Genomic DNA, 15,411 nt, shown 5'->3' with positions numbered 1-15,411 from the left:
ATGGCGGTGCTGGCTCGAAGGGCCGAATGGCCTACTTCTGCACCTATTTTCTATGTTTCTATCAATGTTATTTGTATCTACTCTGTGATGTGTATAACTTTAACACAATTTTTTTAAATTCTTTTTCAGATTTGGGGATTGGGGATTTTATTCCACTGGACGTTAATCATCTGGATATTTGCAAACCCAGAAACAGAGACTCCTTCATATATCAGCACAGTTTGAAATTTATAAAAGATGCTCTGGCACAAGAACTCAAAAGTTGAATCACTACCTTATTCGGACCACTCCGAGGTGCCAAAGTTTTGACGTAAATGGATCCTACCTTCCATGGTGCATTCTAGTATAATTTCTTCCTTTAAACAAAGCTTTTAAAATATCAAGAATGATAAGTCAAGGATTAATTTAATATTGTATATAATAAATGACTATGTATTCTGTGGGTTTACTCATGTCAGGCTAACAACTTTCAAATAGGTATTTTGTTTGAAGTTTAAAATAATAGATAACCATGTATAAAAATGTCGCTTCAAAATTGCAATAAGCAAAACATTTATTTATTATTGACTGGAACTATTGGATTAATTTAACTTTGCGCTGTGACTGTTGCCTATTTTGTAATGTTGAAATTTTAATTTGCTTAATTTACATTACATCGCGTCGTTTTCTCCTAGAGCTGTCTTTGCTGTACCTAAGGTACACAAAAATGCTGGAGAAACTCAGCGGGTGCAGCAGCATCTATGGAGCGAAGGAAATGGGCGACGTTTCGGGCCGAAACCCTTCTTCAGATATTAGTCCAACATTATGCCTACTTTGCTGTACCTAATTTGGTATACACTATTTGGCAGACCGTATAAGATACCTGTTTATAAAAAATATTTAACTAGGTATGTCAAGGTAAAAAATATTTAACTAGGGTTGTAGTTAACCTTCCCACACTTAAATTTTTTTTTTTAAATGGTAATAAACTAATGTTTATTGATATTAGTCCAACACTCTTTGATGCAAAGGTGTAGCCATAGGCACTTACTTGAGCCCCAGCTATGCCTGTCTTTTTGTTGGTTGCATCAAACAGTCCTTGTTCCAAAGATACTATGGCCCAATTCCCCAACTCTTTCTCTGCTACATCAATGACTGCATCGGGCCTGCTTCCTGTGCAGAACTGATCAACTTTACTCCTAACTTCCATCATACCCTCAAATTTACTCAGACAAATCTTTTTCCTTTCTCTATCAATCTGTCTCCAACACAAGAGACAGACAATGGACTGATGTCTACTACAAACCCACTGACTCCCAGTTATCCTGACCACACCTGTAGAGAACATGTTGACTGATTGCATCATGGCCTGGTTTGGCAACTTGCCCACTGCCCTTTACCTCACCTGAGTGGATCACAATCGAGACGGTGTGGGCCACATAATACGACCGCCCTCCCAGGTGGTGACAGGCACTGCTGCTCAAAGCTGGCCACCCCCATTGGACCAGGCACCTGCCATTCTGACAAATCAATGTTCCTCCAACTGATTTGTGTTTTGCACAAGATTCCAGCAGCTGCAGTCTGTCTTGGGATTGTGGAACTGCCCGGATCTCTCTGTAAAGACTCCTCATATGATCAACCCATCCATTCCAGCTCTTAATCTAATCAACCTACCCGAATTGTTTCCAGTGCCTATACATCCCTCCTTAAATTAGGAATTCAATGAGACACATTACTCTGGAAGTTGACACTGGCCCATGTCAGGAGATGCTACGACTATTCAAAGGTTTCAAATGTCTGTTTATTGTCACATGTACCAATCAACGTACAGCGGATTCTTCATTGTGATGGGAGGCAATAAAGTCTTATAAAGTTCAAGTTCTTTCACAATAAACAATATTCTGTTAACTTTCTAAATTACCTACTGCACCCCATCCTTCCAAGGGGTTCTTCCAAAGATTCCAAGGGGAGTAAGGGGTGACCGTGGCTGTTAAGGGACGTCAGGGACAGTATAAAAATAAAAGAGAAGTACAACGTAGCAAAGATGAGTGGGAAGCAAGGGGATTGGGTAATGTTTAAGGAGCAACAGAAGATAACTAAAAAGACAATACGGGGAGAAAAGATGAGGTATGAAGGTAAGCTAGCCAAGAATATAAAGGAGGATAGTAAAAGCTTCTTTAGGTATGTCAAGAGGAAAAATTTAGTTAAGACCAAAGTTGGACCCGTGAAGACCGAAAAAGGTGAATTTATTATGGGGAACAAGGAAATGGCATTTGAGTTGAACAGGTACTTTGGATCCGTCTTCACTAAGGAGGACACAAACAATCTGGGGTGAAGGAAATCCACATTAGGCAGAAAATGGTGTTGGGTAGACTGATGGGACTGAAGGCTGATAAATCCCCAGGGCCTGATGGTCTGCATCCCAGGGTACTTAATGAAGTGGTTCTAGAAATCGTGGATGCATTGGTGATAATTTTCCAATGTTCAATAGGCACAGGATCAGTTCCTGTGGATTGGAGGCTAGCTAATGTTATCCTACTTTTTAAGAAACGCGGGAGAGAGAAAACTGAATTATAGACCAGTTAGCCTGACATCGGTGGTGGGGAAGATGCTGGAGTTCATTATAAAAGATGAAATAGCGGCACATTTGGATAGCAGTAACAGGATCGGTCTGAGTCAGCATGGATTTACGATGGGGAAATCATGCTTGACTAATCTTCTGGAATTTTTTGAGGATGTAACTAGGAAAATGGACGAGGGATAGCCAGTGGATGTAGTGCACCTGGACTTTCAGAAAGCATTTGACAAGGTCCCACATAGGAGTTTAGTGGGCAAAATTAGGGCACATGGTATTGGGAGTAGAGTGCTGACATTGGGGGGCGGGCCCCGGCGGCTGCGAGGGGCAGGGCCCGGCGGCTGGGGGCGGGGCGGGGGGCGGGCTCAGTGGTTGATCTCTGTATCGGGTAATGGTGGATGCGAATCAAAATCAGCCGCTCTCCGCGCTTCAAGTATTGGTGGGTGCGGATCACAGTGGCTGCTCTCCGCGTCTCAGGTGATGTTGTGTGCGGGTGCGGGGGCGGGCGGGCGGGGATGCACTGGGACTTCCCAGTAGCCGCTATTGTGCCGCCGGTCGGGCCCGGTGCTGCTCGGCGGCGTCTGCAGCCGCGTCTAGCTGAGGCCACCACTGGGACGCAGGCCGACCGCTCTGTGCTGGGGCAACGGGTAAGAAGCCGGAGATGCTTCATCTGAACTGTGAACTCCAGACCTCAGTCCGAAGAAGGGTCTCGATCCGAAATGTCACCCATTTATTCTCGCCAGAGATGCTGCCTGTCCCGTTGAGTTACTCCAGCATTTGTGTCTATGGTGTAAACCAACATCTACAGTTCCTTCCACACATTTCGTTTACCTACTTGAAGATGTTCTCCTGTCTCTGACGAGAATTCGGCAACACCCTCCATCACGTCACCTATTCCTTTTCATCAGAGATGCTGCCAAACCCGCTAAATTACTCCAGCATTTTGTCTTTTTTTTTTTAACAGGAAAGAGATTCTTGGGCAATCAGTCCAATCCCTTCATGATCGCTGGCACTATCTGAAAACTCTGGCCCTCGGGCATGTTTCCGCCAGCACTCCGGCGCGCCGACCCGCACACTAACGCTATCCTAGACCGACACACACGAGGGACAGTTATAGCAAAGCAATTAACCTACAAATCCATACGTTTTTAGAGTGTGGGAGCAAACCGGAGATACCGGAGAAAACCCACGTAGGTCACAAGGAGAACGTACAAACTCCATACAGTCAGGATCGAAACCGGGTCACCGGCGCTGTAAGGCTGCAACTCTACCACTGTACCACCAGGAGTTGAGAGTAAATTCTAGGTTACCCGACCTCAGGCCTTTCACCTTGAATGGCACCAGGAAGAGCATGTGGAGATAGACAAAAATGCTGGAGAAACTCAGCGGGTGAGGCAGCATCTATGGAGCGAAGGAAATAGGCAACTTTTTGGGCTGAAACCCTTCTTCAGACTCAATAGGCAACGTTTCAGGCCGAAACCCTTCTTCAGACACTTAACACTCCATATGTGGAGAGTGGTATGGCGGATGAGGGGGCAAAGTGCATTAATATATTTGCATCCTGTGGCCCATTGAGATCAGGTAAGACAACCCAGAGATTTATGGTGGCTGAGTTAAGAGAGGACACCACAAAGCGCTGCTCCACTCACCTGCTCACCCATCCCACCCCCAATCCCACTATAAATAAAGTGAATAGATTATTTGTGAAACAATGTACAGACACTTATTACATCATGGTTTTCAGGCAGAATTTTACAACAAAATATACTTTTTTTTGGCTTTAACTTGCGCAATTTTCAATGCATCTGTAATGGCAAGTTAAACTTTTGATGTAGTTCTGAAGTCATCAATGTTGACCGTATTACATGAATTGCTTATAGTGTAATTATTTTGCATCTTCAGTAGAACATATTATTTTCCAATACTGATGACTTTCATTAGTTATTGATTCTGCGTCTATCTATGGTTGCTGACTGACTTACTGATTGTTTCCACCGTTTTCTGTTTTTATTTCAGATTTCCTGGGCGTGTTTATTTTTCTGATTTTCTAAATATTTCCTCCCTAGATATGATTGGTATTTAAAAGGGTTAGTGAATATACTTGATTGCAAAATCTAATTGGAATGGTCCTGTGCATTGTCTTAATCACTGTATTGATGTAAGAACTAAGTATGTAAATTCTGTTTCTGATCTTCAGTTTAAAAGACTTGCTGGTGCCTCAAAAATCTGATCTTCAGTCATATTTTCGAGTTTCAATAAAGATGGTTAATGTCTTGAAAGGCATTCTCGTTGAATGGTAACTATAAACCTTTGAATTTTAAAAACACAATTGTATTTGGTTGTCTTAAGTAAAACGCCTCTTGTGAATGTAGTCAGGCGTAGACACATTAGTGTCAAATTAAGATATAATGGTAACTAATTAATTAGTGTGTGGGAGGAAACCGAAGATCTCGGAGAAAACCTGCGCATGTCACGGGTAGAACGTACAAACTCCGTATAGACGAGCACTCGTCGTCAGGATCGGACCTGGGGCTCTGGCGCTGTAAAGCAGCAAGCCTATCGCAGCTCCACCATGCCGCCCATCTGTCTTAATCCATCTTAAATTAAATATTAAATGTGTAACAACTTAATTTTAAACATTAAACACCACCCCCTCACTAGTTCCAGAGTCTTTCACGAGATCAAAAATCTTAGCCACATCCATTTTGAGAAGATTCCTTGGTATCTTATTTAAATCAAAACCTTGCTCTTCTAAATTCCCATGAATATCAACATTGCATGTTCAACCATTCTTCATAAAACAACCCATCCTTGTAAATATTCTATGAATTGTTAACAACTCATTAACATCCTTAAATAAGATTGGTGCTCCTTATATGGGCTCATCAATGTTGTCTATATAAACATAGAACACAAATTACAGCACAAGTACAAGTCCTTCGGCTGATAATATCTGTGTCTTATCTCATCTTAAAGCTATGCCCTCTAGTCTGGGGAAAAGGGTTCTGTCTACCCTAATTATACCCCTCATAATTTTATACGTAAGCATAACCTTCCTGATCGGCAATAAACCTTCCTGATCGGCATAACCTTCCACGTCAAAGAAGATTTTCTGTTACGACAGACAATAAAGTTTTCTGAATCTGAATCTGATTCAGCAATAAACCGTGGGCGGAATGGTGGCGCAGCAAGTGCCAAAGACCCGGGTTTGATCCTGATTGCAGGGACTGTCTGTACGGAGTTCTCCCCGTGACCTGATGGGGTTTCTCTGGTTTCCCCCCACTCTCCAAAGACATACAGGTTTGCTGGTTAATTTGTTTGGTATAATTGTAAATTGCCCCATGGGTAGTGTATGTGTGCGGGGATCGCTGGTCGGCATGGACTCAGAGGGCCGAAGGGCCTGTTTCTGTCTTATCTAAACTACACAAGACTAAATATTTATTTCCTAATTACTCAGTACATGTGTTCTTAACCTTTTGTCAATCTTACACTATGACACCAAATTCCCTCTATATTTCAGATCTCTGCAATCTCACCATTAAGATCGCACTGTTTTATTTTTCCTACCAAAATGCATATTGTCCCGTTTCCTACTTTTATAATCTAATCAAATCCCTCCTAGTATCCTCTTCTACATGTTTCTACATTTCTTTGTTGCATACTGAATTGATAGTGATATTAATATTGATGCAATCATTATTTTTTGTTTATAGTGACCCAGCCATGAAGCAGTTCCTGTTGTACTTGGATGATACAAATGCTTTGGGGAAAAAATTTATAATACAGGACCTTGATGAAACTCATTTATTTGTCTTGGTTGAGGTGGTCCATATCTTACAAGAAAAAGTTGGAGACTTAATGGATCAGAATTCATTTCCATTGACACAGAAGTAGTCATGTGATTAAAGAGCTTGAGCTGTTTAAGAAATTAATCAACAATTCCATGACCAGCTGGTGCAAATAGCCTGGAAGAAGTTATTTGGAAGTGGTGCATGTAGAAGACTTTTGCTTTAGTATAATAATATTGATTCAAGTGCACCCGGAAAGTAACTGCTATTGCTGGCAGTAACTAGATTCACCATGAGGTATCAGAAGATATGTGAACTTGCTTTGGACTGATTGACCACATGTTACGAGGAAGCTTGCAAAGTTAAAAAGCCATTTGGCAGAACATGTACACTCCACCTTGCCATGGGGCCTAATCCATCCATCGAATCGTGGTCCACCCCCCAATGAATTCAAACACTTCTAATTTATGTTTGTATTCCAATGTATACTTTTGATGAATTATCACATTCATTATTCCTCCATTTACCTTTTGCTTACCATATGGAGTGTGCCTATACAGGTCAACATGCATTAAAAAATATTTTTTGCCTTTAAAAAAAAAGCTCTATAGCCATTGTGTAGTTTTATAATTGGTAAATTTCACAATATGTGGAAAGAACTGCAAACTTGAACACCCAAACTCAGAATCAGTATCACACTTTATTCGGCAAGTATGTTTTGCAACATACGAGGAATTTCATTGGCCAGGTCAGTCATACAATTAAAAGTAACAGATCACTTCAAAACCACATTTTAACATGAACATCCACCACAGTGACTCCTACACATTCCTCACTGATGGCGAAATAAAGTTCAAGTCCTTCCCTTAATTCTTCCTCGGTTGTGGGTCTCGAGCCCCCGTTGACGGGATGATCTTAACTCCCGTAGCCGGCGGCGTTTGGGCCCTCCGCATTGAGGCGATCCGCACCTGCATCAAGGGGCTGTCAGCTCTCCCGCGCTGGACAATCGAACCTTCCGCAACGTTGGAGCTCCCGACTAGCCTCTCCCGAGACTGCGAGCCCTTGATGTTAAAGTCCGCGGTGGGAGCGATCCCAGGCAAGGGATCAGCTCCGATGTTAAGTCCACGCCCCATGGTGGGGCTCACGACAGTCCGAGGAGGCTTCCAGCTCTATCGATGGTAGGCCGCAGAGCCCGGAGAATGTGATCCGAAAATTGATCACATCTCCGGGAAGGTAAGAACCTGAAAAAAGTTTCCCCCGATCCCTCTAAACAAACCGAAGAACATTAAAAACAAAACTTTTAAGAAACTAAAAAATAACAAAATAATGAAAAAACACACACTGCCGGCAGGGCAGCCATCTCCCCGGCGTCCCTGGTGGTCTTTTGTATAATAATATTGATTCAAGTGCACCTGGAAAAACCTCTTAAATGCCACTGTCATATCTTACTTTACTATTTAATCGAGAATTCACTTTGGATTTATGCATTCATTTTGTAATGCATATCAAAAAGTAGCAAGGAAATATATATTTTTCTATATGACTTCAATTTCTTTGATTGATTTTTCTGTTTGGAAGGTAGCAGGTGGACTGCTCCTGAACACGTAACTCTGATATAATTTTAACATCCTCATGCAGTAGTACAAGTCCCAACATTAAGATGGGTTCTTGTAGCCTTGCGAGAGTTATGTGATGCTGCATCTCCCTCACTCTTAAATATTTTGCAGCCTGCCTATCGTTCAGCATTGTTTTTAGCCACAAACAGCAACATCTGTGTTCATCTTCCTGAAGTAAACCTGAAGACTATCCTGCTTGTGAGAAATGATAGCTACAGTGCTCTCCATAATGTTTGGGACAAAGACTGATCATTTCTTTATTTGCCTGTGTACTCCACAATTTGAGATTTGTAATAGAATAAAATCACATGTGGTTAAAGTGCACATTAGCAGATTTTAATAAAGACCATTTTTATACATTTTGGTTTCACCATGTAGAAATTACAGCAGTGTTTATACATAGACCCCCATTTCACGACACCATAATGTTTGGGACACAGCAAAGTCATGTGACTGAAAGTAGCCATGTTTAGTATGTTGTTGCATATCCTTTGCATGCAATGACTGCTTGAAGTCTGCGATTCATAGACATCACCAGTTACTGGGTGCCTTTGGTGATGCTACGCCAGGCCTGTATTGCTGCCATCTTTAGCTTATGCTTGTTTTGGGGGCTAGTCCCCTACAGTTTTCTCTTCAGCATATAAAAGGCATGCTCAATTGGGTTCAGATCGGGTGATTGACTTGGCCACTCAAGGATTGACTTTTTTAGCTTTGAAAAACTCCTTTCTTGCTTTAACAGTATGTTTGGGATCATTGTCTTGGGATCACCCACCAGCCAATTAGTTTTGGGGCATTTGTTTGAATGAGCAGATAGGATGCGTCTATACACTTCACAATTCATTATGCTACTACCATCAGCAGTTGTATCATCAATGAAGATAAGTGAGCCAGTATCTTCAGCAGCCATACATGCCCAGATCACTGTGTCACAGATGAGGTGGTATGTTTTGGATCTTGGGCAGTTCTCTCCTCCATACTTTGCTCTTGCTATCACTCTGATATAAGTTAATCTTCATCCACAAGACCTTTTTCCAGAATACTGGTTGCTCTTTTATGTACTTCTTGGCAAACTGTAACCAGGCCATCCTATTCTTGTGGCTAACCAGTGGTTTGCATCTTGCAGTATAGCCTCTGTATTTCTATTCATGAAGTGGTCATTGACAAATCCGCACCTAACTCCTGAAGTGTGTTTCTGATCTGTTGGACAGGTGTTTGGGGATTTTTCTTTATTATAGTGAGAATTCTGTCATCAGCTGTGGAGGCCTTCCTTTGGCTACCAGTCCCTTTGTGATCAGTAAGCTCACCAGTGCTCTTTCTTAATGATGTTCCAAACAGTTGATTTTGATAAGCCTAAGGTTTGGCTGATATCTATTAACAGTTTTATTCTTGTTTCTCAGACTCGTGTCTTCTTTGACTCATTGGCACAACTTTGGTCATCATGTTGATAAACAACAATAAAAGTTTCCAAAGGTGATGGAAAGACTGGAGGAAAGACAAGGCGCTGAGAGCTCTCTTATACCTGCATTAAGGAGGCAATTAAACACACCTGAGCAATTACAAATGCCTGCAAAGCTATGTGTCCCAAACATTATGGTGCCCTTCTTGCGTATGGCGTGCACAGCCTAAAGTTGTCGGACAACTTGTTCTATTTGATCTTATTTGATTGTGCACGCCGGGTTGATTGAATTCGTCGAAACAGGGCGGACCACGTGAAGGTTGCAATCTTCCACCAAATTATGGTGCCCTGAAATGGGGGGACTGTATAAACACAGCTGTAATTTCTACATGGTGAAACCAAAATGTATAAAAATACCCTTTAATAAAATCTGACAATGCACTTTAACCACATGTGATTCTTTTTCTCTTCTTCTTAAGCCCTTTGCTCCGCTAGAGCATAGGCCATTAACAGATGTCCTCCACCTCGCTCGGTTGTTGGCAGTTCTTTCGAGATCTCCCCAGTGTCTGTCTGTCTGGACACATCTCCAGCTGTTCCTGGGGCGATCTCTTTTCCTTTTTCCTTGGGGGGTTCCATTTCAGGGCTTGCCGGGTGATGTTTGTGGCAGGTTTCCTGAGGGTGTGTCCAATCCAACTCCATTTTCTCCTTTGAATTTGTAAGTCAATGGGCTCCTGGCTTGTTCTTTTCCACAGGTCCACATTGCTTACATTGCCGGTGATGTCCACAACACTGCTTAGGCATGTGAATGTTTCTACCTCCTCTGGAGCTGTGCTGTGCATAAGGATAGGGTTGCTGGTTTTGGAGTGGATCCTCATCACGCGTGTCTTTGCTGTATTTGGTGTAAGACCATGTTTTGTTCCAGCTTGTGAGTGTCCATCTTCTACTGCATTTGTATCTGTGTGTGTGTGAAAGGAGACCTATGTCGTCTGCAAAGTCAAGATATTATAGCTGCTCCCACATTGTCCACTGAATTCCATTTATTTTCCCTTCAGTTGTTTCCATCATGATCCAGTCAATTGCCAGGAGGAACAGGAATGGTGACAATAGACATCCCTGCTTGGTGCCCGTTCTGACACTAAAGCTCTGAGAGCTGATCTGCATGCATAACTTTGCATGAGGTTCCATCATACGAGTTCTTGATTAATTTTGTGATTTTGGTGGGAATTTCATGGTGGTCCATTAGGTGCCATAGTGTTGTCCTATGGCACCTAGTGCTGTCTAAGCTGTCAAATGCTTTCTCAAAGTTGATGTACAGGGACGTGTTCCATTCAATGATGATGCGTAATGTTGCTCTGTGGTCTGTGCATGAGCAATCCTTCCTGAATCGTGCTTGCTGGTCCTGTAGCCTCATGTCTACAGCTTCCTGAAGACGGTTGAGGATGACATGGTTGAGGTACCCTCAACCGGGTCATCCCTCGGTAATTGCCACATTTTCTTAGGTCACCTTTTTTTGGCAGTTTCACAATGTATCCCTCTGCCCATTCTGTGGGTATCTTTTCCTCTTCCCAAATAAGCCATGTTGATGAGTCCATATCTACTTTTAGGGCTCAGGCGGAATATTGTCAGGGCCAGCAGCAGCCTTTTTTTTCTGTTGCTTGATTGCAGCCTTTTTTTTTAATTTTGTTGGTCTGTCACACTTATTTGTAGAGGTATCCTGGCTTTGGGAATATGTGTCTGTACAGCCGGTGGTGGCCTGCATAGGACTTCTTCGGAATGTTCTACCCATCTGTCGAGCTGCACCTCCTGGGTTGAAGGCAGTTGGCTGTAATTGGTTTATTACAATGCAAATATGTCCCGGACAATGAATTGAATATTTATTACATGTCATTTGAACCTCAGTGAGGCTCAAACGAAACTTAGTTTCCACAGCCATACAAACAGAGACAATTCCTACAAGACACACACACAATTCAAGTTACACAAACATCCATCACAGTGAATCTCCTCCTCACTGTGATGGAAGGCAGTCTTTCTCTCCCCTGCACCATTTTTCTCCCGATGTTGAAGCCCCAGGCGGGCGATGGTAAGTTCCACGGCCATTTTAGGCCGCGCCGGGTGATGTACGGCCCCGCTCCAGGCCCAAAAGTCACAAGTTGGAGCCCCCGGCGGGCGCTGGAATGTCCCGCGGCCATTGAGGCCCCGCTCGTGGTCGTTCTAACCCCGCGACACGGGCTGGAGAAGTCACATTGCGGGAGCTCCGAAAAGCAGTCTCTCACCCGGACCCGCGAGCTCCCGATGTCCCAGTCCACCGGACCTGCGGCTGCAGCTGGAGCTACCGAGTTCCGGGGTCGGGCCGCAGCAGCGAGCCACCACCGCTCCCCACGCTCCGAGGCCGGCCAGCCCCACGATGGTAAGTCCGCAGCTCCGCAGGCTCCGGGACTGGAGCCCCCAGGTCGTTCCAGCTGGAGGCCGCTCCACGGTGCTAGGCCCCAACGACAACGGAGACCCGACAGGAAAAAGGTCGGGTCTCCCGTGCAGAGAAGAGATTTTAAAAAGTTTCCCCCTCCCCGCCCCCCACACATACACAGTTAAAAATACTATTAAAAAACACGAACAACTACATTTAACTAGACAAAAAATAAAAAAAGACAGACAGGGTGAAAGGGCCGCTGCGACAGTGTCGCGCCGCCACACCCGAATGTTGGTATATTACTCCCTCTTTTTCCTTTGAGTCTCTGCAATTTCTGCCTCTTTGGCTAGCCTCTCCATCTGTGTTCTTTTCTCTGTGTTCTCTCTTTTTTCTATTCCAAATCTCAAATTGTGGAGTACAGAGGCAAATAAATAAATGATGGGTCTTTGTCCCAAACCTGGAGGGCACTAAATATTTGAAGAGAAAACTGACAATGATTATACATCTTATCGTGGAATGGCACAACAAAGAAATCCATTTGACCCATTGTATCTGAGCTGTTGTGTTCCAGAACAACTTGCCAGTTCCATATATTTACTCACGCCTTAGCTCTGCACTCCCACTCTCGATCCAAATGCAATAATGTAACAGTACAATTATAAATGAAAAGCACAAGATTGTAAATCTGCCTTTCCATACCATGTTCAATGATTGTGGAGTTGCTGCAAGCTGTGTATTCTGTGATTTGAGATAGTCTGGAGCTGCATGTTTTGGACCAGTAGCATAGGTCTGCACACTGCAGTTGAGCAGTCAAGTACGCATTCAGGTGGAACCAGGACTCTTGCTCATAGAAAGGAAATTATGAAAAGATTTACGAGGATGTTGACAGGACTCAAGGACCTGAGCTATAGGGAGTGGTTAAGCAGGCCAGGTTATTTCCTTGGAATGCAGGAGGATGAGGGGTGATCATATACAAGTGTGCAAAATCATGAGGAATAGATCTGGTAGACGCACAGAGTCACTTGCCCAGAGTAGAGGGATCGAGAACCAGAGGACATAGGTTAAGGTGAAGGAGGGATAGATTTAATAGGATTTAATTGGATTGGATTCAATTTCATTGTCATTGCACTTTTCAGTGCAACGAAATGGTTTAGCTTGGAGTCATAGCATAGAATAAATAACAAAACAAACACTCAACACAGTTTAAAGTCCCAAAGTCATTGTCTCTTCCCTCCTTGCTCTCCCTCTGCGTTGAGGCAATCCAGGCCTCCGATGTTGCGACCCCGCCGGGTGATGGTGTGCAAGTCCCGCGGCTGAATCCGAGCTCCGCAAACGGGTCGGTTCAAACTCCGCGGCCCGGGGCGGTCAAAGCTATGAACGAGCTGCCGGAGGAGGTAGTTGAGGCAGGCATTATCACAATTTGTAACATTTAGACAGGTACCTGGGACAGAATAGGGTCAGAGGATGGGATTAGTGTAGATGGGACATGTTGGTCGGTGTGGGCAAGTTGGGCCACTGCGTCTGTTTCCATGCTATATCATATCAAGTCAAGTTTATTCGTCACATACACATATGAGATGTACAGTGAAATGAAAAGTGGCAATGCTCGCGGACTTTTGTGCAAAAAGACAAACAAACAAACTATAAACACAATCACATATTAAATATTGTGGGCGGAAGAAAAAACGTTCAGTAAAGTTAGTCCCTGGTGAGATAGGAGTTTACAGTCCGAATGGCCTCTGGGAAGAAACTCCTTCCCAACCTCTCTGTTCTCACAGCATGGCAACGGAGGCGTTTGCCTGACCGTAGCAGCTGGAACAGTCCGTTGCAGGGGTGGAAGGGGTCTCCCATGATTTTATTGGCTCTGGAGTTGCACCTCCTGATGTATAGTTCCTGCAGGGGGGCAAGTGAAGTTCGCATAGTGCATTCGGCCGAATGCACTACTCTTTGCAGAGCCTTCTTGTCCTGGGCAGAGCAATTCCCATACCAGATGGTAATATTTCTGGACAAGATGCTTTCCACAGCCGCTGAGTAGAAGCACTATTTTAAAGTGGCATAAACTACTGCAAATTCTGGAATGTGGCAAAAAAAAGGAGAGCTACTGCTGGAACTCAGTGGTTCAGGCAGTTCACTACATGTGATGGCAAGAAACGAATTAGAAGCATCTGAAACCAAAAAAGAGAGCTGGGTGGAGGGTGATAGGTGGGAACATAAATTGCTACATCTTTGTGAAAATGCTAATTTAATCCCTGTAGATTGATAGGAGAAAATGCAATTGATTTGTGCTACCCTACTGCCAGAGTAAGAGACAACAGATTGACATGGGTTAATTTATCAATACAAATTGTAACTAATTCAGATTTATATCCTATGACCCCACACGAGCCATTTGCAGTCTGAAAGATTTTATGTCAGTAAGATTGTCTTTGTCATGCTGTTGGTGCGTTATTAATGTGCACCTTGTTTAAATATATTCCAAAATTCAGGAAGATTAACGAGAGTAATATTTTCCATTTGTAGTTTAAATACATCTCTAATATAAGGATCATCAATAAATGACATAAATGTCTAACTAAATGATTAACCCTCTGAATGATTCAGTGTGGACTATTCACCCGAGATTTCAAAGAACTGCATCTGCATTTGATATTAAGTTCTCTTTATGTTTGCTAATTAGCAAACCGATCGTGAGATATTTTCCATATGCAGATTACAAAGGTAAAAATCAGAGGGAGCATGTTGAGCATGCAACATTAATTGAATTGCTTGAAAGAAACAGGCCCTTAGGCATACCGAGTCCACGTCAACCATTGATCACCTGTCTTTGGATTTTGGGAGGAAACCAAATCTGGAGGAAACCTACGCAGCCACAGGAAGAACATGCAGACTCCACGTGGAGGGCAAATGAGGTCCGGGTAGCTGCAGCTTTACCAGATGTGCCACCTCTTACCCTTGTTTTCCCTAAACATTGCATGATAAAACATACTGCTGAAAATAAATATCCTGGCCTACACTGGTATCCCATCCGAGATAGACAAGCTCACAGGCAATTATGCCAAGCATAATGAGTTTGTGCTACCACACACATTACCGTTTGGACGGTGCTCATCAAAGACTTCCAACACAAGCAGTTGGCATGCAACCACAAAAATATCCCCACATAGGCATGTGAGATTTCTTCTGACAGCTGCTGTGATGTATGGGAGCAGAGTTACCAGCTGCTCCGAGACAAGGGATACCACTGACAACATCGACTATAAGACGCAGGAGCAGAATTACGCAATTTGGTCCATCAAATCCACACTATCACTCAATTGTGGCTGATCTATATTTCCCTCTCAAACCCTTTCTCCTGCCTTCTTGCTGAAACCTTTGACCCTCTTACCAACATGACTGAGGACATTTCTCAGAAACCAAAGGAGTGATGCTGGAAACAATGCTATATCATTGATTGAGGTGTACAAAACTATGAGGGACAGAGACAGTAGGAAACATCCCCATCAGCCAGGTCTCAATCTGGGTTTAAGGTAAGGGAGAACAAGTTTAGAGAAGATTTATTTCATCCAGATGGTTAGAATCTGAAGAACGATTAGCTCCAACCACAACCCCTTTACTATGATTCACCCCCTCCAATATCTTTATCAACA

At 43.3% G+C, this 15,411-nt stretch overlaps 2 protein-coding genes across 6 annotated transcripts in view; both read left to right on the top strand.

The window, feature by feature from the left end:
- Positions 1–1,892, top strand: part of serac1 (serine active site containing 1) — a 36,047-nt gene extending 34,155 nt beyond the window's left edge. For 2 of the 3 annotated variants that reach the window (XM_033025642.1, XM_033025640.1), the window contains one exon: positions 130–673. In XM_033025642.1, coding sequence (XP_032881533.1) covers positions 130–266 — 137 coding nt within the window. In that variant the 3' untranslated portion in view covers positions 267–673. Of the gene's footprint in view, positions 1–129 lie in introns of all 3 variants that reach the window. The other variant, XM_033025641.1, reaches the window with a different exon arrangement.
- Positions 1,893–2,906: 1,014 nt separating this feature from the next.
- gtf2h5 (general transcription factor IIH subunit 5) lies at positions 2,907–6,944 on the top strand. 3 transcript variants are annotated; one of them, XM_033025634.1, is made up of 4 exons: positions 2,923–3,031; positions 4,571–4,641; positions 4,752–4,850; positions 6,268–6,944. In XM_033025634.1, the coding sequence occupies exons 3-4, from the start codon at positions 4,816–4,818 to the stop codon at positions 6,446–6,448; spliced, it is 216 nt and encodes a 71-aa protein (XP_032881525.1). In that variant the 5' UTR covers positions 2,923–3,031; positions 4,571–4,641; positions 4,752–4,815; the 3' UTR covers positions 6,449–6,944. The 3 variants fall into 3 exon arrangements, with proteins under 3 accessions (XP_032881523.1, XP_032881524.1, XP_032881525.1); XM_033025632.1 differs by lacking the exon at positions 4,571–4,641 and having other exon boundaries at positions 2,907–3,031; XM_033025633.1 differs by lacking the exon at positions 4,571–4,641 and having other exon boundaries at positions 2,921–2,993.
- The last annotated feature ends 8,467 nt before the right edge of the window (positions 6,945–15,411 follow it).

This window comes from Amblyraja radiata, chromosome 8 (assembly GCF_010909765.2).
Source record: "Amblyraja radiata isolate CabotCenter1 chromosome 8, sAmbRad1.1.pri, whole genome shotgun sequence".
In the NCBI taxonomy this organism is placed as follows: Eukaryota; Metazoa; Chordata; class Chondrichthyes; order Rajiformes; family Rajidae; genus Amblyraja; species Amblyraja radiata.
Note: the sequence above shows the minus strand (reverse complement) of the source record. Positions and strands in the feature narration are given on the sequence as shown.